General features: G+C 36.2%; 3 protein-coding genes across 7 annotated transcripts in view; all 3 read right to left on the bottom strand.

Moving 5' to 3' along the window:
* Positions 1 to 6: 6 nt before the first annotated feature.
* Positions 7 to 13266, bottom strand: LOC111791646 (mediator of RNA polymerase II transcription subunit 12-like). 2 transcript variants are annotated; one of them, XM_023673052.1, is made up of 14 exons: positions 13112 to 13266; positions 12874 to 12969; positions 11644 to 11814; positions 10296 to 10355; positions 9913 to 10018; positions 9437 to 9505; positions 9236 to 9289; positions 9032 to 9139; positions 8145 to 8294; positions 7715 to 8062; positions 5206 to 7619; positions 1945 to 4512; positions 1288 to 1621; positions 7 to 864 (listed from the first exon to the last, which is right to left on the bottom strand). In XM_023673052.1, the coding sequence occupies exons 3-14, from the start codon at positions 11769 to 11771 to the stop codon at positions 406 to 408; spliced, it is 6798 nt and encodes a 2265-aa protein (XP_023528820.1). In that variant the 5' UTR covers positions 11772 to 11814; positions 12874 to 12969; positions 13112 to 13266; the 3' UTR covers positions 7 to 405. The 2 variants fall into 2 exon arrangements, with proteins under 2 accessions (XP_023528820.1, XP_023528819.1); XM_023673051.1 differs by having other exon boundaries at positions 11644 to 11824; positions 13112 to 13265.
* Positions 13267 to 14397: 1131 nt separating this feature from the next.
* LOC111790065 lies at positions 14398 to 20130 on the bottom strand. 3 transcript variants are annotated; one of them, XM_023670857.1, is made up of 7 exons: positions 19027 to 20129; positions 18726 to 18929; positions 18173 to 18228; positions 16524 to 18087; positions 16170 to 16420; positions 15715 to 15904; positions 14398 to 15589 (listed from the first exon to the last, which is right to left on the bottom strand). In XM_023670857.1, the coding sequence occupies exons 2-7, from the start codon at positions 18874 to 18876 to the stop codon at positions 14976 to 14978; spliced, it is 2826 nt and encodes a 941-aa protein (XP_023526625.1). In that variant the 5' UTR covers positions 18877 to 18929; positions 19027 to 20129; the 3' UTR covers positions 14398 to 14975. The 3 variants fall into 3 exon arrangements, with proteins under 3 accessions (XP_023526625.1, XP_023526626.1, XP_023526624.1); XM_023670858.1 differs by having other exon boundaries at positions 14398 to 15586; positions 18726 to 20130; XM_023670856.1 differs by having other exon boundaries at positions 18726 to 20129.
* Positions 20131 to 24165: 4035 nt separating this feature from the next.
* Positions 24166 to 26235, bottom strand: part of LOC111789926 (protein PAIR1-like) — a 10041-nt gene continuing 7971 nt past the window's right edge. For both annotated transcript variants that reach the window (XM_023670652.1, XM_023670651.1), the window contains exon 13: positions 24166 to 24250. The gene's annotated coding sequence lies outside the window, so the exon portion shown is untranslated. The remainder of the gene's footprint in view (positions 24251 to 26235) is intronic.

The raw sequence follows: 26235 nt of genomic DNA on the forward strand, positions 1-26235 counted from the left end.
GGGGGGAGTAATGGGGGTATGCAACTAACAGATCACATTATGATTTTTCTCATTGGGATAAATCAGTGAAGTGAAACAATTAATCTCTATATATACAAGAAGCCTCCGAACCGCGCCCTGCAGTTACGAATGGAGGTCAATTGAAGGGTTAGAATCCAAGCTAGGCCGACACACTGTAGCATGGATGGTGTGGGAGCATCATTTTTTTGTTTAAATTTACCTCCAGGATGGTCCCAACACCCCATAAAAAATTTCACCGTCTCAACAGATCACTTTTTCATCTTCAAATGAGCACAAGGTTACCATCTTGATGCCATTCATGGGCAATAAAGGGGAGCAAAAACTTACCTGCTGAGGTGGGGAATGCTAGCTCCAGATAAAACAAAAAGATAAGTAAATCAAAGATTAGCTGTCGTCATCCATTGCGCCGATGTATGTCAAATCTGTTCGTCTCACCCGAACTGCCCCTTTTAGCCAGTATGATGCTCGGAAATTTGCATGTTCACTACCGCCGATTACAGCAGCATTGCAGGAAGATTGACTTGATCCAGCACCATCTTCTAGAAGCAACCAAGGGTCAATTTCTGTATCGTAATCCTGCTGTGGTGGCAAAGATTTTGACTTTCCAGGTGCGCTAGGAACAACTCGGGGCGATGACATCTTGCTCCCTTGAGGCATGCTGCTACTATTTCCAGAACCAATCCCGTGTGTGGAAGGGCTGGATTGAAATGAAGAAAGGGCAGAAAGGGATATTGTTGGTGGCTGGTAAGATAAAAAGCATCGACCAGGAGGAAGTGGAATTGGCATTGCGGCTTGGATGCGCCATCTAATCATATCAGGTAGTTGCATAACGTGCAATTCATTCTGTGTCAATAAATTAATTCAAAACTCATAAGTACGACATTAGATTTCCTTCACCATCAAGTGGGTAAAATGAAAAGCATCCCTAGTGATTTTTTTTTGGCTTTGGTATAGGCTCTACTTTTTCACATAGAATCCAGAAGAGATCAACTAATGCTAGATATCGTGGGGCTAGTAGACAACTAAAACATCACGCTCCTTTTCCCTCTCTCAACAGAAACAAAATGCAAGAGGTTCTTCAATATTAGAAATAAGTAGGTCCATGTTTCATTCCAACAGTCAAAAGATTGATCTAGCGTGTCGATACAGAAACCTAGTAAGCTGACAATATTTCACAACAATCTTCTTCTGTTTGTGTGTTATGGAGGGTAAAAAATTATTTGTGAAGTTAAGAAGATTGAAGAATAACGTTACTTAAGGGCTAACCTGTAAACTTTCAGCCAGTTCACGAACAAGAGCACTAGAGTCCTTGCTTGTTTCATTGGTCGACTTTGCAGCAGTCTTCACACCTAGCCAACTTGGCTGGCAACTGCTCAAAAGCCCATGTAGAACCAATAACATCCTAGCAAAAAGACTTTCACCTGGTAAATCTGCAAATACAGAATATGAAGCTTCGGAAGGTGACTCTACTTCCTTCTTTACCATCGAACTGTGGGTGGGACAAAAGGTAAGGTTTGCATCCTCATGAACCATTCGATTTCCAAGAAGACGAAGGATAACAGAGGCAAGCATATGCCTCATGTTCCGTCCTGATGGCTCCCTGAAAAAGGAACAAAATTTGAGAAAAACTAAAATGTAATTTGGACGCTGGAGAACTTGGAATGAAATCAATGCTGCAGACTCTAGTAAACCATGAAGAACCACAAAGAAGCAGCAACCAAGAAAAGAATTTCAAAGACAAATGTAAACAATATTTAATGTTAACAAATCAGTCATACATTTCAAACAAAAAATAAGCATAAAATGGAAATGGAACTATCAAAGATAGATAGCAGTGGAACACCGTTCTCACAAGCCATCCTCCTCTTGAAAGCAAATGTGGGCATGTGTGTGTGTGCGCGCGTACATCAATTCTAAATTTACCTATCTTCGAGGATGACAGGAAGTAATCTCAATAATAATTGTAAACGCAATGACATTGATGCTCGCAAAGCTGCAGGGGAGGGTAGAGGAGAATCTGTTGAGGCAGCTAATCGTCTAGCCAGTCCTGGACTGCCACCTTTCATTTTGCGACTACTTCCTTTGCTTACAGGGCCCTCAATCCCTGAGGGCACAGGTCCTGTTTGTTTACTTGTCCCTGAAGTAACTGAGTTTATTTGTAGCTCAATATTATTCAACTGCTTAATTAAATCGTTAGCAAAGGTGTTGCGTGATTCTTCAGAGCTTTGATCTATGCATGGAAGAACTAATTCAATAAGAGCCCTCTCAGTCACAAACTGCTGACTGGAATGCAAGACTTCATCGTCAAGCATTTGGACAGACTTTTGGCTATACTTTCTAGAGTCAGTGCCTTCTTCGACAACCTCTCCTTCTTCAAGATAGGAAGTATCCGAGCCAGAAAGACACCAACCCCAAGGCTTCCAAAACATGGTTTTAGTTGATAAACCTTTACTCTCAGCAATATTAGTTAGCCTCTGTCGAATTGATTTCCTTCCAAATAGGACATCTTGACCTCCTAGAAACCATTTCGTCTGCAACAACATTGAATCTTCAAGAGAACGGCCAAGGAGATGAATCACATCTGAAAAAAGAGATGCAGCATCTGGCCTGACCAACAACCTTGTTAGGATAATCTCAATAAAATTCTTCTCATTATCAGAAGCAGCAACTTTTTCAGGACTTGGCGAAGGCAAACGAACAGCATCGGCTAAAGACATATCTCGTGTCTCAAGTGTCTCAAGTTTCTCAATAATGGCTTGTTCGTTCAAAAGAAGCCTAAGTTCCACCCACTGCCAATGGAACTTAGCAGGTTGTAAGGTATCCAAAACATGCACAAGCCTGTCCAGAAGCTTCATTTTTCTCTCAGAATACTGACCCTTACCATCACCAATTCCTGAAATCCTACTTCCAACATCTTGATTATACATAGAACTTGGCAACTTACAATCAATAATAGCATTCAAGAAAAGCCTTGCACGTAGAGGAACAAAGGCCATGGACTTCAAGGGGATATCAGAACCATTTAACTCCAGTATAGAAGCAAATTCAACATCGCTGGTATCTACCATCAAATGGTTATAGAATCCCTGACTGTCCCTTAAACAGACATCTCGGAATGGAAAATGTCTTACAATATCGCCAATTGCAATTGTTAAAGATTGGCACAGTTGATTCACATCTTCACGAGCTGTAACAACAGAATTCAAGATAAAAGGGCCCCATGCTACAAATGAGAATATAGAATAGGCAGGAGGTAAGACCAAGCTAAGTGGAAGCAACCGTTGCATTCTAAAAAGTGCCACAATAGATGGCTCACCTAGTAGCTCAACAATCAACCCATCAAACACAGTTCTGCAATTTCCAACAAGCAATCTAAACCAATGCACATAATCCTCAATGGAGCTTTCAATCTTGTGCATTCCAATTGTACGGGTGTTGCCATTTGCATTTGGCCTAGTAGCCCTAACAAATTGAATAAAATCTAACCCCTCTTTTAACCTTAAGAGTGTTACAAGCCGTTCCAGACTACAAACCCCCTGAATAACTGCCCCAATGACAAGTGCAGAAATAGCTGCTGCAACTTTTGTAGCTCTACCAACCATTACTTTTGAGTTATCACCAAAGACATGAGTGTTAGAATCATGGGGATCTGCTAATGATTGAAACTGAGACCTTGATGTCTTCCCAGGAGGATAAACTCCAGCAAGTGCAGAAAAGGCTTCTGTTGCAAGAGCAATCTCAAATACACGGCTTTGACGCTCTCCTAGAGCTTCCTTGAGTAGGCATAGGCAGGTAATATGAATGCATAAAATGCGTCTGGCAAAGTCCAATGAACCAGAAGCGGATGGAAAATTTGAGCCACCTCCAACTATAAAATCAGGCATCTTAGACACAGTTGAACCCAGATTACCAACAATAGCTGAAACAGCAGAAGACACCAAGGATGGATCGCCTTCCTGTGCAGCACCACCGGTATGCCTGATGCATTCCATTAATCCTGTGATTATTTTTTGAGCTATCTGGTATCCCTCGTCTGATTTCTCTGTGGCAAGAACCTTTGGCACACCACCACTAAAGACTTTCCTATCTTTTCCAAACAAATAGTGGAAAGCATCATCAACATGTCGCCCAACCAACTCTCGCATACTCATTCCAACCCTAGAGAGTCGACCACTCCCAATCTTTTGCCTAAAGAAATCATCAAGATCCTCCACACCTGCAGGAACTCCAAGTGGAAGCCCCATCTCTCCTTCCAATGTACTCCCTGGATCAAGTTCAGCAATTAGTCTTTTGTCACAGGTGGCCTTAAAACTCTTCTCCCATTCAATGACACTAGGCATGCTGCTATACTTTTTCAACAGATAACGAGCATAAGCTACCACTGCAGAGCCTGAAATACGGCCATTTGAAGCCACAATAGCCATAGCACGATGTGTTATGGATGACAGTGCTTCTGACATAAGATCAGCTGCGACAAGTATATTCTCATATCTGCAAGTAAAATGGTAAGAGACGATGAGATAAATAGAAAGTTATAATATCTGATAAAGCACCTCCATGAAAAAACACACAAAAACAGGAATAGCTCCTATATTCCTTAACATAAAGGAAAACTAAACACCCTAGACATTTTAGAATAATGCAGACATATAGACGTTCAAACAATAAAGAATCACAGCAGAAGTAGGTTATGAAACAAGTAAAACTACATAGAATATTTATGGGCATTTATCAATTTAAATGCATATAACAGAAATACAAACTGGAAAATGTTGACAGAAACAATTCTTTTTTTTAATTTTTCTTCTAAACTCCACGCTTAGTCAGCAAATCAGAGGTAATTGCAGGTTGGAAACAAGACTCTCAAGATTAAAATAACAGTGATAACTTCACCTTCATTCTGTTTTCCAGTTACTATGGTAGTCATATCTACACGATGTATAATGATTAGCAAGAAGAATAAAGATGGTATTAAAAAATAGGTTTCCAGAAATCAAAGGAAGAAAAGGCAGAGAGAATAAGGCCAAGGAGATCAAACAAAATGCACTCAAATTAACGGTAACTAAGAAATATATGGCATGATGCAATGGGACAATAATGAATATTGTAGTCTAATGCACCAACAATTCCATCATCGCTGAAAATATAATGGACATTACTCATTAGGCATGAAAGATAGTGCACCTTTGGAGAGAAGATAATACATATGCCTCACCCACTTCACACACTTGATTTTCAATATTCTTTGGTAAAACTAGAATGTTCCTCCGGTTGTTGATTGTAGAATTTGAACTAATTAGGACTTTTGGCAGCAACCAGAGGAGAAATTTGACCCCTGAAACAAAATCATTACATACATCTGATAAATACAATATGGATGAAAGCTGGTCCTCTCCAAGCTTCCAACGTATAGTATTCCTATCATCAACAGCCGTTAAAGACCGACCAAATTGTCCAGCTTTTGGGATAGGTTTTTCAGACTCCTCAATAACCTGCTTAACAACAGTCATCAACCAACTAGAAATTGCTCGCTTCTCTGTAAGTCGAAATCGTTTTATACTTTTCCCAATAGAAACTATATCTCCACCAAGGTCTAATTTGCCACCATCTACTCCTCTGGTAGCACCACCTTCAATTCCAGATCTATGGTGAGGACAGGCTACCTTATTGTCACATACATGACTCGTTGATGCACCCTGACTACCTTCAATTCTAGATGCAGCTAGATGAGCAAGACTTTGTGTCTTGCGTCTTCCCTTAGAAACTGGCTTTGTTGTCTTTAAAGGTGGATCAACCTTCAATGTTTCTGAGGATTTAGGCCCCTTCTTCACCCACCACATATCTTCATCATCTGATGGAATTGGTGAAGACACATGAAGGTACAGGTTCCTTTCATCACTTACTTTCTGTTTTTTGGCTCTTCTACAATCTTCACACCCATGTGCTGCTTCTGCAATATCGATTTTTCCATATACTGACACAAAAGACTTTTTACCGGCCCCTGATGTATCATCTAGACTAGTGTCTATGGGAAGTGAAGAACTGTTTGGAAACCGCAAAAGCAATGAGATGGCTTCTTTCAGCTCTTCAATGTCAACTTCACTTTTTACACTTCTAGTAGAGCTTGTACTGGAAAATGACTGAATAGGTTTCAATTGATTAACAGAAGTTACAGAACTAGAAACCTTATCAGAGGTTGGACAAATTTTTCGTTTTTGATTGTATGATACATTTGCACTACCAATATCACTCTGTTGTTCACATACAGCCCCATGAAGTACCAGACGACGTTCTTTGGAATAAACATTAATAACCTCTACAAGTTGTTTTCCTTGGGCGATTTTCCCATCATCCAGGGTGGCATGCATCAGACTTCCAGGTAAATGCTTCAACATTTGTTGGTGTCTCCTCCTTTTATCTGAATCAACTGCTGGTCCATTGGAATCCATAATTCCACTAACTATTAGCTGCCTTACATATGAATGGGGATAAAATATACCAGCACGTACAAGTTCCACTATGAGAAGCTGAACACGCTTAAAACCTTCTCCTTTTTGCACTTCATGTTGATCAATCCAACAAACCAGAATATCATGTAAAGGACCTGGACTTTCAAACAAGTCAAGAGAACCAGTACCACCCAACCTTTTTAACCTACTTTTAGGTTCAAATAAATGTCCAACTGGTTTCCTACCAAACAAACTGTTCTGATGGTTGGGACCCTTAACAATAGTGGAATTGAGTACACTTGAGTTTTCATATCTAAGTCCAGATAAACTTTCTAGATCTCTGGCTTTCTTTTTCAGAAGTCTAGTGGCAATATAAACCTGAGAAAAATCTTTTCCACCGGTGAACTTTATGTCACGAGGGGCAGCACCCCAAAAATCCCTGTAGTCACATGTTGCCCACTCACATAGGAAAAACACTGAACAAGCAAATGCCACATTGACAGTCTGGATCCATTTCAATGACATCCTTAAACATGGACTTACTTCTTCAAACCAACCTTCATAAATGGATCCGTTACAGCAGTCTTCAAAAAGATACTTATAAGCTACCCCAATATCTCCATGTAGTAGAGACTTATCCAATGCACGCACAGCTTTAGCCACACTGCAAATTGGGAATTTAGGACTTACTGCCTTTGCAAGATTGTCTGCACATTTCTGTATTGATGAAACAACATTATCAAAAGCTGAGGATTGATACTGAAAATCAATACTCTTGCTTCTGAATGGACTGGCAATCTCTGCTGAAGTATATCTCACTTTTGCCGCATCCTCAGGTGCCTTTGAGCCAAAATTCCCATCATTAACTGTATGTGATACAATACAAGGTGGAAACGGGAAGCAATCCAAAGCAACAAATGTGTCAGGCACAGCCAGAACTAAATAGCGAAGCATCTCCACCAAAGCAGATGTTGTGTATGCTCTCCTTGAATTATCTACTAGATCTGACCCACCAGGAAAAGAATCTCGAATAAACCGAACAGAAATTCTGACAAGAGTGCGTACATAGGTCTGAGATAGGACAATTGTATTTAGAACCCCATATATAATTGGCAGCAGCAACTCCAAAATCTCAAGAACATCATTTTCCTGAGAAAACAAATAGCAAAATAAATCCATTGAGAGATAAACTATATACTCAAGATATCTCCAAAATCTTCTCTAGTAGTTTTAGGAGTTAACACCTCTAATTGTCCCAGCACCCAATCGACAATGAGAGAGGGAAGCAGAAGCCCTTCAGCTTGATGCCATTGCAAGAGCCTGACAACATACCACCATTTGAAATGTAAAGAGGGCTCTTCACCATCAGCAGTCTCTGATGGAGGATCTCCCTTTGTATGTGAAAACCCAACAGAAAACATTTGTTGAGGGCGGTCTTTGTCTGGTGGAGTCAAATGAGAATTGCTTCTTGAAAAAAATTCCTCCACAAGGCATTCCAAATAGTCAACCACATCTTTGGTCCAAAATTCTGTGCGGGTCAACTGTGCTTTGTCAAATGCTCCACATGAAATACTAGCAGAATTAGGGCGCACCTGGAATGTACAACCATAAACTGGTACGTTCAAAATAGTTGAAATGGTTTCTATTAACCTTACAAAGTTCAAGCACATTCACCTGATTAAGATAAGTAATTTTGATGAACCAAGTTGCTCTCAGCAACGGGACATTATTCCTAATGAGAACTTCAAAAAGAGCCCTTTTCCTATACCCATGAGGAACATTATCTGTCAAAGACCGCAAACGTTTATGCTGTTGTGACAAACCCTGCATCAAGAGGAGATAATGTATCAAGTTAAGAAAGAAGTAGCTGAGCTTGAGGATTATCAAAACGCCACTAAACCCAAAAGTTAAATAGTTTACTGAAAATTTGATTTCTAAACTGCCCTTGCCACATGGCCTGTGGATCTTTAATACATTTTTCGAGTAACAATTCTTGTCGATACTAAGTAGCAGCCAAAAAATTGTGTTCCGTTACGGTCCATTTTTGGAGAATGTTTGGCTGATAATAACTTCGACTAAATGGTTTGGAAAACAAGGCCCAACAAGTAACTACGAATATTAATTAGGAAGGGGAAATGGCAATACAAGAGTTTGAACACAAGACATCCTATTATAATACTAAGTTAAAACACTACTTAACCCAAAAGATGAAATAGATAAATTACGGTAAATTTGATTTATCAACATAGAGTGCACCCGGTTGAAGTATACCAAATTAGAAAATGGAAATTCCTTTTACTTTCACACACCCCCTACTTTTATCATGTTAATTTTCTTCTAATAATCTCTCCCTCTCTCTCTCTCCCCAGAAAATACTCCCTTCCTGCATGCTATCACAACTATACACCAACCAGAGTTCACCAAAAGACACTTCCCAGAAAAGGTGAACAAAGTCATACATGAAAATTTGTAAAATTGTTACTCTAGACATTAGGAAAGTCGGTAGATGAACCCAATTTTCAGTATCCCTTTCTTTCCCTGTATGCAGAAGGGGAGAGTACCTCAATCCACTTTCTCCGAAAATCTTCACTACAAGGTCTTTGTTCGGGAAAGATGCCAGGCTTTGTTAACAAAGAAACAGATAGGGGAATGCCATAAACTTGACCAGCCTGTCATGTAATAACAAAAGGAAAATTTTAAAAGAGATTAAGAAATGGATGTTATGAAAATCAATACAAAATCATGAACAAGGAAGAAAGCTTCACCTTCCGCTTCTGAGCACGTGAATCATTTATGGCCCTCAGACGTTTTCTTGTAGCCTGCAAAGAAGAGAAATAGGCTTCTTATTACACAACTGACCAATTGGTCACCTTAAAAGGCATATGGATTAAAATGATAGACAGTAATAAAATTTTCAGTATACAATACGAGGGAAATTTTGGTAGCTATTGATTCAGGTAACATACGTCTTTGCACTTGATGACAAGTTGCTTAGAGAAGGCTGGAACCTGAGTCAGCAAGATCTCTCTGGACTCCTGACACACTCAACAAAGACAAATAAATTGTATAATCTTTTTTTACAAGAAACAAAATTTACAACAAACAAAAAGGTTATGATGAATTAGATTTTTTTGTTTTTTTTTTTTTCAGAAAAGGAGAAAGTGAAATTGATTATACTGTCATAACATAAGTCAAACAGACACTTAATAGAACGGGCAGGCGTAATTAGTTGGGATAGTCAATACTGTTCATCCAATGGAAATTGCAAACTTATTTGTGTTTGGGAAGAGAAGAAACATACTGAAGAGCATTAGAACCCCCAAGATGTGTGTTTAATCAAATTGTTTATATTCATTAAACTTAACCAAACAAGAAAAAATTTATGAATACACAAACTCAAATCAAAAGTTCAGCCCTAAAGCTGCTGACAAGAAAGATGCACCTCAAGTCCTTCAACAGTCTCTCTGTATCCCGACTGTGCATATTCTCTGGTGAGGTTCTCCTCGGGACAGTTTGGCGATTGAGGGAGAAAGTCGGGAGGTCCTAGCCTAGATTGAAAGAGAACAAACCATTGTGTGAGAAATAGAAAACACTACCCAGGAAATAAGAAATGAAAATTGATAAAATCCAGCACCCCAAAATTTCTATAAATTTAAAAAAAAAAAAAATCAATTAAATTGCATCCAACCAATGATGTAAATCAGATTGCACAAGTATTCAGTAAAATGAACTTCCAAAGTATTGGCATGGAAAAAAAAAGTACGATAGAAGGAAAATACGATATTGCAAAGTGAAAAAAACAAGTACGATATTGCAAAGTGATACCGGTTATTTAAAGCCTCCTTCTCACACTTCAACTTGTACGGTGTAAGTGGGGCTGGCCGCCTGCAAATCAAGAACTATTCATTCGATTTCGGGAGAGATAAATTCAGTGTGAAAAAGAAGAATAGGCAAATCAGCATCTCCCAAAAATAGAAAAATTGAACAGCAAGCAAGGCATACTACTAACACCATTGATTGCTTATAATCTTGTACGCAACAAACAATGAACCACCATTCAGTATTGCCCCACAATTTTGTCACAGGAGGAAGATGGTAAACAATAAATTGCTCTCATCAATAAAATAAGGGAGAATTTCAAACGCTACCCAAAACTTATTAAGGTAGTTGCAATACACTCCTTTTAGTTTGATCAATTATACTATTAAATGCCCACTTGAATAGAATATAGCTCAACTAATTATGACATATGCCCTCAACCACAAGACCAAATGTTCAAATTTCAACCCCGATATGCAAGAAAAAAAAACATTATGCATCAAGTTCTCCAAAAAAGGCATTCAATAATGAAAACTGATACGATCTGATGTGAATTACGATATNATTACCAAATTAGAAAAATAATAATAATAATAAACAAAGGCATAGTCCAAAAAAATACTTAATGAAAGAATATGCCCCTATTCTCATTACCTTGTTTTCTTTATTTTTTTTTCTCTCTCTCACATCTTGCAATTGGTTAAAATTATTAATAAACTAATTAATTTTTAATGAAACCTACTTAGTAATCTTAACTAAGAAATACTAATTACTCTGTTTTAGTAAGTTCATTAAATCTATCCATTAATTAAATTAAACCACTAAGTTAGTCATAATTAAGAATATTGTTAATATTAATTTTACCTATTGAATCTCTTCCTCATTAACTAGTTTGAGCATGAACCTATCAATTGGGTTTTATAATTCTCATAATATATCTGACAGGAAAGCTAATAGTTCTAACAACATGGCTTAGCTCATGACAACTACAGAGGCTTAAAGCCTTGAAGGTATAATAGATCAAATTAAAATAAATTTGAAGAGAACATCGTAATTAGCCGAATAGTTGAACTTAAAATGGAAATTTTGCAGTTTTCCCTAAAGAACATATGTATCTCGACCCATGAAACTGCAGTTAACAAAGTAGCAAATTGATAAGAGTAAAAAACTCTTAACTATAAAATGCATTAAAAATAAATTGTAATCAAACCATGCAGAGAACGAAAACAAAAAAGAGAGAGAGAGAGAGAGAGAGAGAGAGGTTACAGGAAGAACATATAAAAAAATGTCATGGAATCATTATTGGCCAAGAAAAAATGAACCCCAGCTTCATAGAACCTATAAACCTCCATACCTGGAGTTTAAGGGAAAATTGCCTGGCAATGAAGAAGAATCAGCTCGGACAGTATCCCTTGCTGAGGGCCCAACTATTGCACTATTATTAACTGCACTAGTGCAGCTGGCAGGATGATACCTTTGCATTTCTCCCAACCATCAACTGCATACTTCCGTCAGCATTGGTCGGCTGTATAAAGCTGTGTCAAACAGACCATATTCAAATTGTGTGCCTGTAACTTAGTTCTATTGAGGGAAGAAAGAGTGTAGGATCTTGTTGCAAATTCTACAGCCATACAAATTCAACCGAGTAGTTCAAAAGCCAGTCAAGTTCAATCAAGAACAAAAAACCTAAGCTTAAAGACATGTTCCAGGAATATCTTTGGTTCTATTGAAATTTGAAAAGGCTGAAGAAAATGTGAAAGATCCTGCCACGAATGCAGTCATACAGGTTCAGCAGAGTAATTCATATGCCAGTCAAGTTCAATTCAATCTATAGCAAAAAACTTAAGATGCATGTTTGGTGATGGAAGATATTATCCACTATATATAAAGTTGAGTCCAAGGAATCAAATATTCTTTGCATACAATTTTAGGTATAAAAGGTCTGCTTGCTCGATTGCACATTTCAATGTGCTACAAGTCTGGTTTCAAATTTTTACATATTTTGTCAAAAATTATCACATTGACATTCAAGTTTCCACAGCTCAATTACGTTTAACGTTGAAATACGACCTGAATTTGCAGGATTTAACATACCTTGTCAAAGTTTACAAACTACATCACATCCATCTAAATTTGGAGTTCATAAGTTTGCAGTTTAAATTTTAATCCAGAATAAGTCGTAGAGTGACAATGCTGATATAACATACGAGAACCAAGACTGAATAGAGTAATGTGGTGAGCGTGATACGTTAAGGCTTGAAAGCAACACACTCTGTTAAAGTACGAGCTAAGATGATGCCTACACATTGAAGTTTGTTGGCAAACCCCGGGAAGCTATAATCAGCTCCTAGAACCTCCGTAATAATAAACATTGAATACTAGACTCAAATAGATGAAACAAAACTAAGCTGATAAACAGTGCAGAAATAACTACTATAAACCCTAAATTTCAAGGGAAAAGATGCATGATCTGAACTAAATTTCAAAATCATATAAAACACACCGAGCACGTAGCCGAATCAAATCAAATAACACAAATTCGAAATAAATACGCCCAAACAGAAACTAGGGTTTAGCGAAAAACCTGATCCCAGGTTCGACACAGCAAGCCGGTTCCTCCGGGAGTGAATAGAGCAAAGGTTGTCTGTGCGATTCAAAAAACGCAAACGAAAAGGGAGACCTGCAGAAACCAGAATGGAAACATACAATATTGGGATTTCACTTGGAGGACGCAACTGAGCGAGATTTGAGAGCCATGAAGGGATGTCAAAACGAAAAAAAAAAAATTAATAATAAAAATAAAAAAGGAAAAGCTTGCGTACAGTTTCGAGAGCACAAAAATGGCGGAATTCCGGAAGGGAGAAGAAGGGTCTCGGGGCTTGAGGGCTTTGACTCTTCAGCTTAACGCTGATGACGACGACGACGGTGCCTCTGTTACTCCCTGTGATGGAATAATGGAAAGAGTGGGGGTGATCTGGTAATTAATAAGAAAATAAAATTAATATTTATTTATTTATTAGTCTATCTATATCCACTTTCGTTAAATCTTCATGCTAAAATGCCCACTTTCGAAGTCATTCAACCATGGGGACTGGGGCTATTTTGCAAATATCCCAAAATATTGGGCCACAAGATTCCATCTTTTGACATTTTTTTATTTATTATTATTTTATTATTTTATTCAATCGGCTGATCTAAAATGACATTTTGTAGTAACAACAGATTTGTGTTTGGCAAAGTTTCTTTTTAGGGTAAAATGATAATCTTTTATGTTATTTTAGCAAATAAAATGTTTTAAAATAAAATTATAATTAGAAAATTTGGGAAACCATAGTTTTTACAAATAATAAAAAAAATGAACGAGGCATTCAATGCACGATGTTACGAGTAAGTTGCGATGAAAGACGGGTTAGCTTTATTGGTAAGAAATCTAATATTGACTAGCATTTATTAGCTTAGTTGAGTTTGGTTTCTATTTTAGTAGTAGAAACGGTTACGAGCAAGAAAACGGATGTGCTCAGAGGTGAACAACGTGTTAGCGAAAGGAAGGCCGATAGCTTTGCTTAACGTCTTATGCCAATTGTCAAATGGAAAAAAAAGATAGCAGAAGCTTCCTAACTTCTTCCTGTACTAGATGCTAGGCGCTCTCACCGAACAAATACCCTAGGACTGTTGTAACTCGAAGTCCCGCACCTGAAAGTGGAATCCCTAAAGAAAGAAGTTGAGTTGTATAGGCGAATGAGTAAGTAGCTCGAGTACTTAAATGCAATACATGCTTGTACGAGCTAATAGTAATAATAAGTGCATTGATATGTCGTTCATTACCTGCAAGGTCACGCCGATATAAACCTATTTCATAATTCAATAAAGGTATGCAAGATTCGATATGCATGTTTTTAAATGAAGTAGACTTACCGTGTTAAGCAAATTTAATGTTTTTGGTGTTGACCACAACATTTTGCATAATGACAGTGTAAAATTATCAACACGAGCATAGCTCGACAGTAATCGACATGTATTATTTCTTTGAAGACGGGAGCTCAAGAAAACGTCACACCCCACGTTTGTTGTACTAAAATAACGTAAATTTAATTAAAAAAAAGAGTTGTAAGCTAAAGTATTACATTTCTTCTTCAGTGCATGGGGTCAGTAGGGGGGAACGCCCTTTATTACATGTTTATAAGAAAAACAAGCCAATCACACAGACAAAAATTCGCAGTTTGTCATAAGCTTTGCAACCACAGCAGGTAAAAGACACTAACAAGTGACCCGAAAAGATAACAAAACAAAACAAATCAATGAATCAAACCACGCGATATCGATATCGATTTCCTCGACCAATACAACACACCAAACTCTACAAGATCTACAAGGGAGGCTGCCACCTCCAATATCGCGACTATGCAAACCTCACACCCGATTCAAAGTCGATATCGGATGTGAAGGACTAGACTCTGTGTTTTTGTGACGACTGAACTCTTAAACCTTCTCCGTTGAAGGCGTTAGTTTGACGACTAGAGTGAGCGGGGGAAGGCCAGAAACGACGCCTTCAACGACGCCATGGCTATGGAACTAGTAAGATTGTGGTCGATATCTACACCGATCTCAGGAGACCAAGTTAGCAACAGCTCAGTCATATTATAGTTCATCAAAAGGGGTCCTCCCAAGTTCAATATTTGCAATTCTTTATAAGTCAACACTCACATTTTCATTCTCCATGCACAAGGTATCATTGGATTCCGAACTATCACATACGCAGCTTAATATCGTATCGTTCACCAAATCTTCGAATATGGCTTCACACGTCTCGGTACCAATAGTTTCAGCATCGGAATGAAGGTTCATCCATGTTCGGGTTCTGCTCATGTCCTTCGTGACAAGGTGGTCCAATGTAAGAGGCTGTGGCAACGGAAGAAGATGCCAATATACTCCTTCACAAACCTCAACAAGATATTCCGAGCGTAAACAGGGTTTTACAAACGAGAACCACGGGGGGTAGCTTTGACAGACATCAGCAAGTACTTCATTAATACAGTCAAAGAGGAGCTTGTGGTCAGAGCATAGCTGGTTCGGGAAAAGCTCTACCTCGTCGACTAGTAACAAGTCGAGAAGCTGTTCTGAAGAAAGCCACCTCACACAGATTTGGTTCCAGGTAAGGCCTGAGGCTGACAACACTCTCTTTACATAGTCAAAAATCACATCCTTATCTCCCTTCGACGATTTCGGGATGTTAGCTTTTTCGGTCTCTGCAGGTTCACAATCTTCAAATTCGATATGCACTGGTTCTACTGGTAACCCTGCTGATACAATAAACTGATATTAGCCAGGGTAATTACTATCATCAATACCTTGACTTACTACTGAAATAGATAAAAATGAAACACAAAATACACAGATAAACTCCGTAGCTGTTCTTAGTTATTACCAGGCAGGGACATGGCATGCACGGGGCTCGTGCTATCGTCTACAAATAGTGGCTCAAGAACTGAAACAGGGCTCGGTCGCTCTGGAACATCTGGAACAGCCTCTAAATCTCCATCAGCCTTTCCAGGAGTCGACGAGCCAGAAGGGAATGCAGATGCCGATAAAGGCAATTGATTTTCTTCAGAAAAATCCTAAACAGAAGAAACAATTTAAGCAAAACGCTTCAATAAACACAGAGGTTCACAAGATATTGAGCAGTACTACTGCTTCTAGAACACATATGAGCATCAAATTTTGGAAAAACTTGCCATTTATCATATTTTGTAAACCAGAAGCAGGCTTAATTCATCTTGGCATGTACCATATACTAATTCATCTTATAGTCATAGATTACAGACTTTAATAGCAAGAGAGATAGTGAGAGATATAAAGACAAAGATTTAGAAGATATATTACTTGAGGCAAGCTTATTGGAAGTTCGTTTTCACGCACATCTCGAGTGTCATCATTGTGTTCTTCTCTGATAGGGGAAGAGGCAATAGGGTCAGAGGGAGCACCAGAAACGCTTCTATCATCGCAAGCATCGGGCATTTTGCCATTCTGATCCTCTATCAAAAGAGAAGATTCACTTGAGTCAGAGGAAGCCTCCAAAGAACTTCTCTCCTCATGGACTGCAATTTGATTAACTTTTAGAATCTCAATATCACCTGCAAGTATATTATTGAACACGAATGATTAATAAACAAAACTAAATGATTTCCAAACCAATTAACATTTAGATCATGAATTGGACCATTCAGAGATACATACCTTCAGAAACCATCCCATTAGTACTAGAACTCACAGCTTCTTCCCTTAAACTTTGATTAACTAAATCACTGTTGATATTATGGTTATCATCACTTCGAGGCTGAACAGTGTTTGGGGTATCATCGGAAATGCACGATGGAGATTTTCCTTGACTGATCGGGGTATCGTCACTTTCAGCTTCGAAGGATGGCATGATTTCATTAACGTTTAAAAGTCTACTATTGGCAGAAATTCTCTTCTCTGAAGTTACAGGGCTGAGCTTGCAGTCCCTCTTAGGACTATTAATGGGAGAAAAGTTATATTCAGGAAGAGAAAGAATCCGTCCAAGGGTCTTCGGAACACGTCCCCTTAAAAAATCTACACTTTCATCCCCACTGCTAAGCTTCTCAGAAAGATGTTTCTTCGCCTCCACATATATATTAGATGGGCTCCTTCTATCGTTATAAACATTTCCCAAATCTTGATTTATTTCCAAGCTTTTGAGTTTTCCAGGCTTCTCTCCTCTCGTGCCATCAGTGGAAGGCCTGGCAATTCTTTCAATAAAAAAGTGGTTCTTACTAGAAGAGTTTCTTGCACCATTTTCCTTAACAACACCCTTTTCACTCTCCCTCGAAGAGCGATGACCACGGGGAAATCTATCCGAACCGTTAGCAGAGAGTTCATGGTGATCTTTTCCCATAGCATATTTAAACCTCCTCTTGATTTCGGCAAGAAAAAAGTTAGAACTAACCCTCTCAGTAAGCACTTCCCTTTTATCGTTAGCAGTAGAATGTTGGGCTGATGGAGGAATGCTGCCAGCCTCAGAATTCACCAAAACTTTCGCCCCTGGCTTCAGGATTACAATTTTACTCGACGCGTCAGAATTTTCGTTCCCTTTTGATAACTTCCTACCCCGATGCTTGACCTTTCGCCTGAAAAATAGACGTTGCTTAGTATCAACAAGTTCCTCAGACTGCTTAACTTCACTGAACTTGTGTGCCTTGGGTTCCTCAACTTTTTCTAATGACAAATCATGCAAATTCCTAATGTACTTTAGCAACACAGAGTTCGGGTTTTGTGCGAGTTCTAGAAACAGCTCGTCATCCGAATGGGGAATCTGAAGTGCATCCATGATCTCTCTGGAGTGTTGAGCTTTGTGAATTTCAGCGAAATCTTTCCCAATATTGAACTTCTGGCCTAAATATTCCTTAATAGCATCAACCACTTTTTGTTCTAAATCAGCAAGGTACCCATTTGATTGCGCATCTGCTTTGTCATCCGGGTCGAATTTCACTTCACTCGTGCTCTTCCGATGGATTTGACTGTAAATCTCCTTCAGCATCACATCAACAGGAAGATTATTAACACTTTGATCCTTCAAAAACTCAGCAGCATTAAGGGAATCGGCATCAACGTCACAGCTTTTCTTGCGACATTTCTTTGCCATTTTCGGGTCAGTCATCTTTACGTGGCCCGAGTGGTCGCACTCGATCCTCCTCGAGCCCTGCTCATTGAACATCTCCTCCTCTATGAGTTTCTTCACGCTAGGCTTTCCAATGTCCAATGTCTTACGTTCTTCACTGTCCTGAAATGTGCACAATGTCCAATCAATTAGAACATAAACCATTCATCCACTCTGCCAGAAAATGATGAACATGGGGAAAACTTACCAAATCTTCATCCAAATTAGCTAAAACCTCAAACTTATTTCTTGAATTTTCAGTACCTGAAGAAGAACAGATAAGAGAAGATTCAGAACCAAGTGACACTGTATAAGGTTTAATTTAAGCAATCAACCTAAACTTATGATAGCAATTAAGCTCTTATCATTATAACTCCTTTAGTTTCGAGTTGTCACAATTATTAAACCCTAAACCCTAAACCCTAGAGCGCCTCCAAATTATTAAAATTATTGCAGTTCTACTTACAAACTTGGGAAATTATTACAATTCAACTCAACCACTAGCAAAGCTATAGCAATAGAGTTTAATTGCAATGAATTCGTAAGTCCAGCGGTTGGTTGTTCAAACTGAAAGTTTCTGGTGCTTGCAACAATTCTCATAGGTTATGAGTGTTCTTTTTTTTTTGCAATTTTCGACCAAGAACAAAAAAAATAACTGATGAACAAGAACTTGCAGATCAGAAGTTGAGGAAATTAAACTCAAATACAGACCAAAAATCTTTCGATCTACGAAAAATCTGTGTAAAAAATTGCATTCTTACCAGCAGTTTGCCTGTTCGGACGCTTCTTGTCGGCTAATAGCTTTCTGGAGGCGCGGCCATGGCGGAAATCAAATAAACTAATCAAACCCCACATACAGCCTGACTGATCCTTCTCGTAACGAACCGTCACTCTTTTGGACTTCTTCGCCATTTTCTTAGAAGAATCCGTCCAAGATTTAATTCTCTAACATGGCTGCACGAACTCTGACGACAAGAATGAAGAAGAAGAAAACAACTTAGAAATGACTGGCTAAAGAATTTCTGGCTTTCCTTTTCCCGAGAAATTCACCGACAAGCTAACCTCGAGGACAGGCGCTTGGAAATCCAGAGTGGCGAAGAACAGGCATGGAATCCAGATGATCAATCGGGAGAAACACAGCCAAAATTCAATCACAACTTCTTGAGATGGCAAGGTATCAAATCCGAGCGTTATAACGTGCTCAGAAATTCAGCACAATCTTATGATATCGAGAGATTCGGAGTTAACTTGAAAGAAAAGACAACTGAGGGACCATTATCTCCTCCAAAGTAAAGAAATCATGGTTGCAAATGGTTCATGATGGTTTTTCCTCAATTTCTTCTCATCAGAGGTCGATCAAAAGCATTAAAATCCAAATTCTCTGATTCAGTAACAATTTCACGATTTCTGCTTCAGTTCGATCAAAGGCACCACAGTTCACAAATCGTTCTCTATCTCGAACTGATTCAAAGTCCTTCACAAAATTTTCTGAAAAACGATTATACTCTCCAAATCGAACTGAAATTGCTCGAAATCAAACCAAATTCACTCGAGGCCAAAAGTTCTTCCAAATCCAACACACAAAGTCCAAAAAACATCACACTCCACTTTAAAACGAACACCCCCACCCCGCTCTCTCCATGTCCAAAAATTTCAGCAATTCCACAGACGGCACGAAGAACAAAAACAACAGCAAGACTTTCAAAATGTAGCCATCTCTGTTGACAACCAACCAAAAAGAGGAGCAGATGCTAATCTACCACCGACCCTTTATCTTCACGCGTAGAATTCGCATATTGGCCGCCATTAAAGACGCGGAAGAAAAAAAAAAAGAGGAAACAAGAAGAAGAGGAAAAATTGACAATGGTGAAGTGAAAGAGAGAAAAAGAAAGAAAGAGAAAGAAAAAGAAGTGGTGATGGATGGTGTTGGGTGAAAGCAGAAGGAATAGGTGAGAATTGAGGTTGGAAAAGGAGGGCCCACCACCCACAGCTAGCGAGCTTTCTATGGAAGAAAAGTTAAGGCCGCCATTGCCACGTTCAGATACATAATCAAGCTCAGCTCACCTCATCGCCATAGCCATTTCTCTCTCTTCTCTCTCTTCTCTCTCTCTAGAAGCCATTGCAGCGAAGATCTGGACAAATGGATAGCTTGGGCTTCTGACTTGACATATTACAGTCTAATTCCTTATTAATAATAATAATAATATTATTAATATTAATATCTTCTTCTTCTTACTATCCCCCACGATTTTATTTATTTATTATTTTCTTTTTTCATAAACCCACGATTTTAGATTTTATGTATTTCTTTAATGAAAATGGAATTTTAGCAAATCAATTATTAATTGATTTTTTTTACTGATTATCTTCTAAATTTGTATTTTTAATATATAATTCTACTTATTCTGTATTTTCTAAAATTAGTTAGAATGTAATTAATTTCATAATCATTGACTGACAAATATTAATTTTAATTGCAAGCTATTCTAATTCTCACATACTCCAACGTCACAAAATAATTTACACAAAATAAAACCCTTAATTATTTAGATAATAGGTTTTAGAATGTTTTTATAAATACTAAAACTATTTTAAAAAAACAGGTATGCTTGAAAGTGATATTTTGTAATTTAAAAAAAAAAAAAGAAAAAAAGAAAGAAAGTGATGTTTTGTTCATATATATATATAGTTTTAGTTAAATAAAAAGTGCAAGAAATATTTTTTTTCCTATGGTGAAAAAATATTATTAAGATTTAATAAATCGTAACTGATAAAATTTTGTTTATAAATTATAAATAATAAGTTGCTACAATAAAAATATAAAAATAACTACAATAAATAAAAAATTATTACAAATTATTATTCAATTTAAAATTTAAAAAACTTGGTAACTAAATTGCTATATATTAAAAAAATTCAATGAGTAATTAATTACTGGCATGAAAAAGCTCAGTTCTTTTTTTTTTTTTTTTTTTTTTTTTTTTTTTTTTTTTTTTTTTTTTNAATATATGTTAAAATTTATTTCTTTATAAGTATTTTTTAATATAAAAAAGCATTATGAAAAAATAATAAAAGAAGAAAATAATGAGCATGACCATATGGTGACGTGGCATAATATTCCAAAAAAAGGGGTCAAACTGATGAGATGTACTTATTTCATATTTTATGTAACAAAATTGTGACCTAAAATTTGACCTTAAAATAAATTAGAAAATTTGTGCATAAGAATAAAATTAAGCTTATAGATATCACGTGTATTTATATTTAAAATTGTAATGCTCAAATAAAAAAAGAGCATATGAATGATGTAATGTCACATCCAAATGAAAGATAACACGAGAATATGATGATTATACAAACAATACAATGCAATTTCATTTTTGAAAACTTGATCGTACAAAATTGAAAACAAAACATGTTTGATTTGAAGCAATTTTAATAATTTTCCTTAAAAAACATGTTGAAAAGATGAATGTTGGTGGGTGGACAATTAAGGATGGTTGAAAAGACAAAAGAAAAACGAAAAAAGAAGTATGAAAATTGACTTTTATGTTAATGATTTATTGAATTTAGTGAAGAGGAAGCAATGGGATGGTTGAATTTGAAGCCAATTTTTATTTTTATTATATGTATTATTTTACTACATCTCTCCTCAATAAAATAAATAAGTAATAAATAATAATAATAATAATAATAAATTCAAATTAATAAAAATACCTTTCTCAATAATAATTACATGCCTTGCTCATATANTTCTCAATAATAATTACATGCCTTGCTCATATATACCTTGCCTCCATCCTCAATTTTTTTAATATAAAAAATTATTATTATTATTATTATTATTGACCTTTTAAATTGATTCATATCAAACTTTTATAAAAAAAAATTTAATTGTTTAATTAAGAAAAGAAACCACAATAATTAACCCAAACACCAACTAGAGAGAGCTTAACGGGAATAATAATAATAATAACAAAAAGACAAGAGGGCCCCCCACCCCAAACACCAACAAGAAAGAGAGTAATTTGCATGCCAACAAAGAGGCAATGCTTCTCTTAACTTGTTGCTTCCTTCCCATAGAAGATAAGGAATCCCAACAAAAGTGAAAAATGGGAAAATTATGACAATGTTCGGTAACTTTTTTTTTTACAAAAGAGAAATTACTTCTATCTATATCCTTTATTTACTGTTTCCGAGCTTAATTGCTTAAGGTGTATATTACCCATTATCTTCATGAATTTTAAGGTAAATCGATTAAAATATTATCTTAAAAAAAGGTTCTCAAAATTTTAATTTATCTCTCCTAACCATTATTGTCCTCTTTGGACTTTCTCAACTTTCCCTAAAGGCTTTTTTAGATACTCTTTTTTTTTGGTTTTTTTGATTTCCCATCAAGGCTTTCAAAACGTGTCTACTAGGGAGATATTTTCGAGATGGCTCAGCATCTTCGCTGGCACATTGTCTGATGTCTAGTTTTGATACAATTTGTAATAGCTCAAACCCATTACTAGCAGATATTATCCACTTTTGACTTTTTTTTCAGAGCTTTCTCAAGATTTTTAAAACGAGTCTCCTAAGGAAAAGTTTCTACGCTCCTACAATAATTGTTTGGTTCCCTTCTTCAAAGGGAACTTACATATTTATTACTGATTTTTCTTTATTAACTCCTAATAAAATGACCCCGAAAAAAAAAAAGAAAAAAAAAAGCCACAAATTCCAATATTCCATCATCTCCCCCAACAATTTTTTTTTAAAAAAGAAAAAATCTCAATGACGATGGGACAATCAAGAAATGACATTTAATAATTGTTTCATATTTTCCAATATAATTAATTACATAAATATAATAAAGCAGGGAAGAAAATGATTAGCCATTCAAACCAAAGCATACGTCTCTAGCGTTTTATTAGTTCGTTAGTTGTGTCATGTTAGGTACAATGGAAGCATTAAACAGTGTTTTTTTTCCTTAATTTCTCTCTCTTTTTTCTATTCTTAAATAAATGAATAAATAAATTAAGCTTTTAGCTTTTTTTATACCAAGCAAGACAACAATTATGTCACTGCAGCCGACACTCCGGCTTCAAATAATTCATATTAAATAACTCTCGTCATCGTTATTCCCTTATGATAAAAATAAAAAATAAAAAAAATAAAAAAAAAAAAAAAAAAAAAAAAAAAAAGAAAGAAAAAAGCTCAGCCCTTTTTCTTAACCAATAGAGTTACCCTACTTAATATTTTAAATTATATGTTTGGTTCTTTGAAATTTTAAAATTATTTCTATATAATATTGTATTTAAATTTTTTCAGATCAATTTATAAGCTTTGGACTTTCAGAATTTCGTCCAATAGATTCCTTTAGCTAACTCTATTATTCAATAATTGTGTCGAACACTAATTTTAAACAAAGTAGCATTGAGCTAACACAGTTAAACGCCAAAACCTAGCTAATATAAGAATCTTTTATACTCTTTTAAAAGTATAAGAACAAAATAGACGATTTTTAAATTCTTTTAATAGAGCAGCCCGGTAGAGACAACTTAAAAAAATTTGATGAAAACTATTAAGTACAATATAATGAACAAAATAGACCTTTCTCAAAGCTTTCCTATTTGAAAATAATTAAAAATGAAGATTAAGCAGAGACAACTTTAAAGTTTGAAATTGAATCCTAACTAAAATAGTTGTTACAATTTTACTCTAGAATAAAATTTTGTTAATTTACCTACTAATTTAAATAAAAACCATCAAAATTTCAACAAAACAAAGTTTTATACAAAAAGAAATTTCACCAATGGTTGAATAAAAACCTTCTCTAGAAATTTTATTAATTTCATATCCTACCTATAATTTTATGTATTTTAATTCATTTATTAGAGATACGTTGATAAATTTAAAGTTTAAGTTTAGGGTTAAAATTGATATAACTTAACAAATTTATTTTTCGCCTAATTTTAAAGAATCAGAACTTATCTGAAGTTGTCTAGCATGAGTTTTCATTTTGTGACCGACACAAATTTGAAAAAAAAAAAAAAAAAAAAAAAAAAAAAAAANAAAAAAAAACAGGAAAAACAACAAAATTTGGAAAACAAATACCATATAAAATTCTAAAATATTCCATTGAGAAAATGCAGACAGAAGCAGAGAATAATGATGAAGCTTATATGATGAATAGAAGCGAGGAAGGCTAACCTTTTTGATGTGGGGTGGGTGGGTGGGTGGGTAGGCACTTGCGTCAAGGCATCGGGTTCCCCATTAGTGAAGTGATTTTGATATTAGCCGCAACCTATCAATAGAAAGAAGACAATAAAAAGGTTATTAATACAAAAAAAAGAAAACAAGAAAACAAGAAAACAAGAAGAATAGGACTCCACTTTATTATGTAGTGATGATTGTGGGTTTAGTCAACTAAAGGAAGACTTCCTGTCTAATGTTAAATTTCCTTATCATACGCTATGGATACATAAAAGCCCCACAATTGGATGCCTCACTAATTTCTGTTCTTTCTTTCATTGCTCTCTTAATAGTTAAAAGGAAGATTTAACCCCTAATGAAAGGCTTGTTTTCAAAGTAAAAAGGAACAAACAACCCTAATCCTAATCCTCTATCAATTGCCAATTTCCTTCTAATGCTTCAACTCTACCCGAGGTTTGAAATGTGACCAAAGTTACGAGGTCTTAAATTATGGATTTTCTAAAAAAAACTATTTAAACACAAGGTTTTATATAGTAATTTTGGATACAACTTTCTCTATATAGAAAATTAGAGAATTATTGTATATATGTAATCCAAATCCACGGTTTAGCAGATATTGTCTTCTTTGAGCCTTTTCTATCGGGCCTCCCCTCAAGGCTTTAAAAGCGTTTCTGTTTCCACTCTTATAAAGAGTGTTTTGTTCTCCTCCCCAACTAATGTGGGACATCACAATTCAACCCCCTTCGGGGCTCAGCGTCCTCGCTGGCCCTTTCTCCAATCGATGTGGGACTACCACCAAATCCACCCCCCTTTGGGACCAGCGTCCTTACTGGCACACCGCCTCGTGTCTACCCCCCTTTGGGGAACAACGAGCACATCGTCCGGTGTCTAGCTCTAATACATTTGTAATAACCCAGATCCACCGCTAGCAGATATTGTCCTTTTTGGGCTTTTCTTTTCGAGCTTCCCCTCAAGGCTTTAAAGCACGTCTGTTAGGGGAAGGTTTCTACACGCTAAGAGTGTTTTGTTCTCCTCCCAACCAATGTGGGACATCACAATATATAAATCTAATAATTTTTGTACTAAAGTCAACTTAACATTATTTATATCTAAAGTTATTAGGTATGCTACAAATGACTAATTAGAAGTTTCAATTAAAAAAATGAATAACGTTTTCAATTGAGCAAATAAAACACAAGAATCCAATTCAATTTATTATCTCTTTTGCAACTTGAAAAGACTTCTCTCATTTTAATATTTTAAAAAAAGCTTCAAAGAAAGGCATGATTCTAGAGATTAGCTTTCAGGTTTGATGATTAGAAAAATTATAAGGTGGCTAATGGGTAGGCATCAGATTAGTTGAATGTTTCATGGTAGGCATCACCTAATAAAGAAAATTAGGAATGTGAAAGAAGTTTGTCCAATCATCTCAATCCTACTTTACGAGAATTCCCCTAATAAGACAACATATGTATCAAGAAAGGGAGAAAAAAAAAAAAGAATAATAAAGCAAACAGAGGGGAAAATAATAATAATAAATAAATAAATAAATAAATAAAAATCAATTCTAATTACCAAATATTCTACTAAGCTAATCATTTGTGCCCTAAATATAAATTTATGGAGAATCTTCTTCACACGGTTTCAAGTGGAGTTTGATCGGATAATATTTATGGGAATAGTTTGGATTCTCATAGAAGAAAGAGGAGGATTAACTAATTTGGCCTTGGTTCCCTTTCTTGGCCCTTGATTAAACCGACAGATATACAAAGACAAATATTTTCATGAAGGTCATAACATACAATAAAGCTGTCAATATAAACGCAGTAAAGCGTTTGGACACCTTTGTCCTTTCTTTCTTATCTTATTAGTGCAAAAGTGGGGCTAAAAACTGAAAATGTCATAACAGTAAAGCACGTCGACGAGGAGCTTAGTGTGAAAATTTTCAACTATATTCCTAGATAAACGTTTCAAAATCCTAAAACCTAGGACACCATTAATAAAAACATAGGAACTTCTGAATTATCAATAAGAAAAAAAAAACATAAATATTTTTAATTCATTTTCTAATTTATC

Source organism: Cucurbita pepo, chromosome LG03 (genome assembly GCF_002806865.2).
Source record: "Cucurbita pepo subsp. pepo cultivar mu-cu-16 chromosome LG03, ASM280686v2, whole genome shotgun sequence".
Taxonomy (NCBI): domain Eukaryota; kingdom Viridiplantae; phylum Streptophyta; class Magnoliopsida; order Cucurbitales; family Cucurbitaceae; genus Cucurbita; species Cucurbita pepo.

Coding starts and splice junctions, on each gene's coding strand:
- LOC111790065 (XM_023670857.1), bottom strand. CDS start 18,876: ATGGCGAAGAAGTCCAAAAGAGTGACGGTTCGTTACGAGAAGGATCAG. Junction 18,229..18,725: donor TCCGAACAGGCAAACTGCTG/GTAAGAATGCAA, acceptor GTTCTTCTTCAG/GTACTGAAAATTCAAGAAAT. Junction 18,088..18,172: donor CTAATTTGGATGAAGATTTG/GTAAGTTTTCCC, acceptor TGCACATTTCAG/GACAGTGAAGAACGTAAGAC.
- LOC111791646 (XM_023673052.1), bottom strand. CDS start 11,771: ATGCAAAGGTATCATCCTGCCAGCTGCACTAGTGCAGTTAATAATAGT. Junction 9,506..9,912: donor AGACTGTTGAAGGACTTGAG/GTGCATCTTTCT, acceptor TGAGTGTGTCAG/GAGTCCAGAGAGATCTTGCT. Junction 8,063..8,144: donor AAATTACTTATCTTAATCAG/GTGAATGTGCTT, acceptor TGTACATTCCAG/GTGCGCCCTAATTCTGCTAG.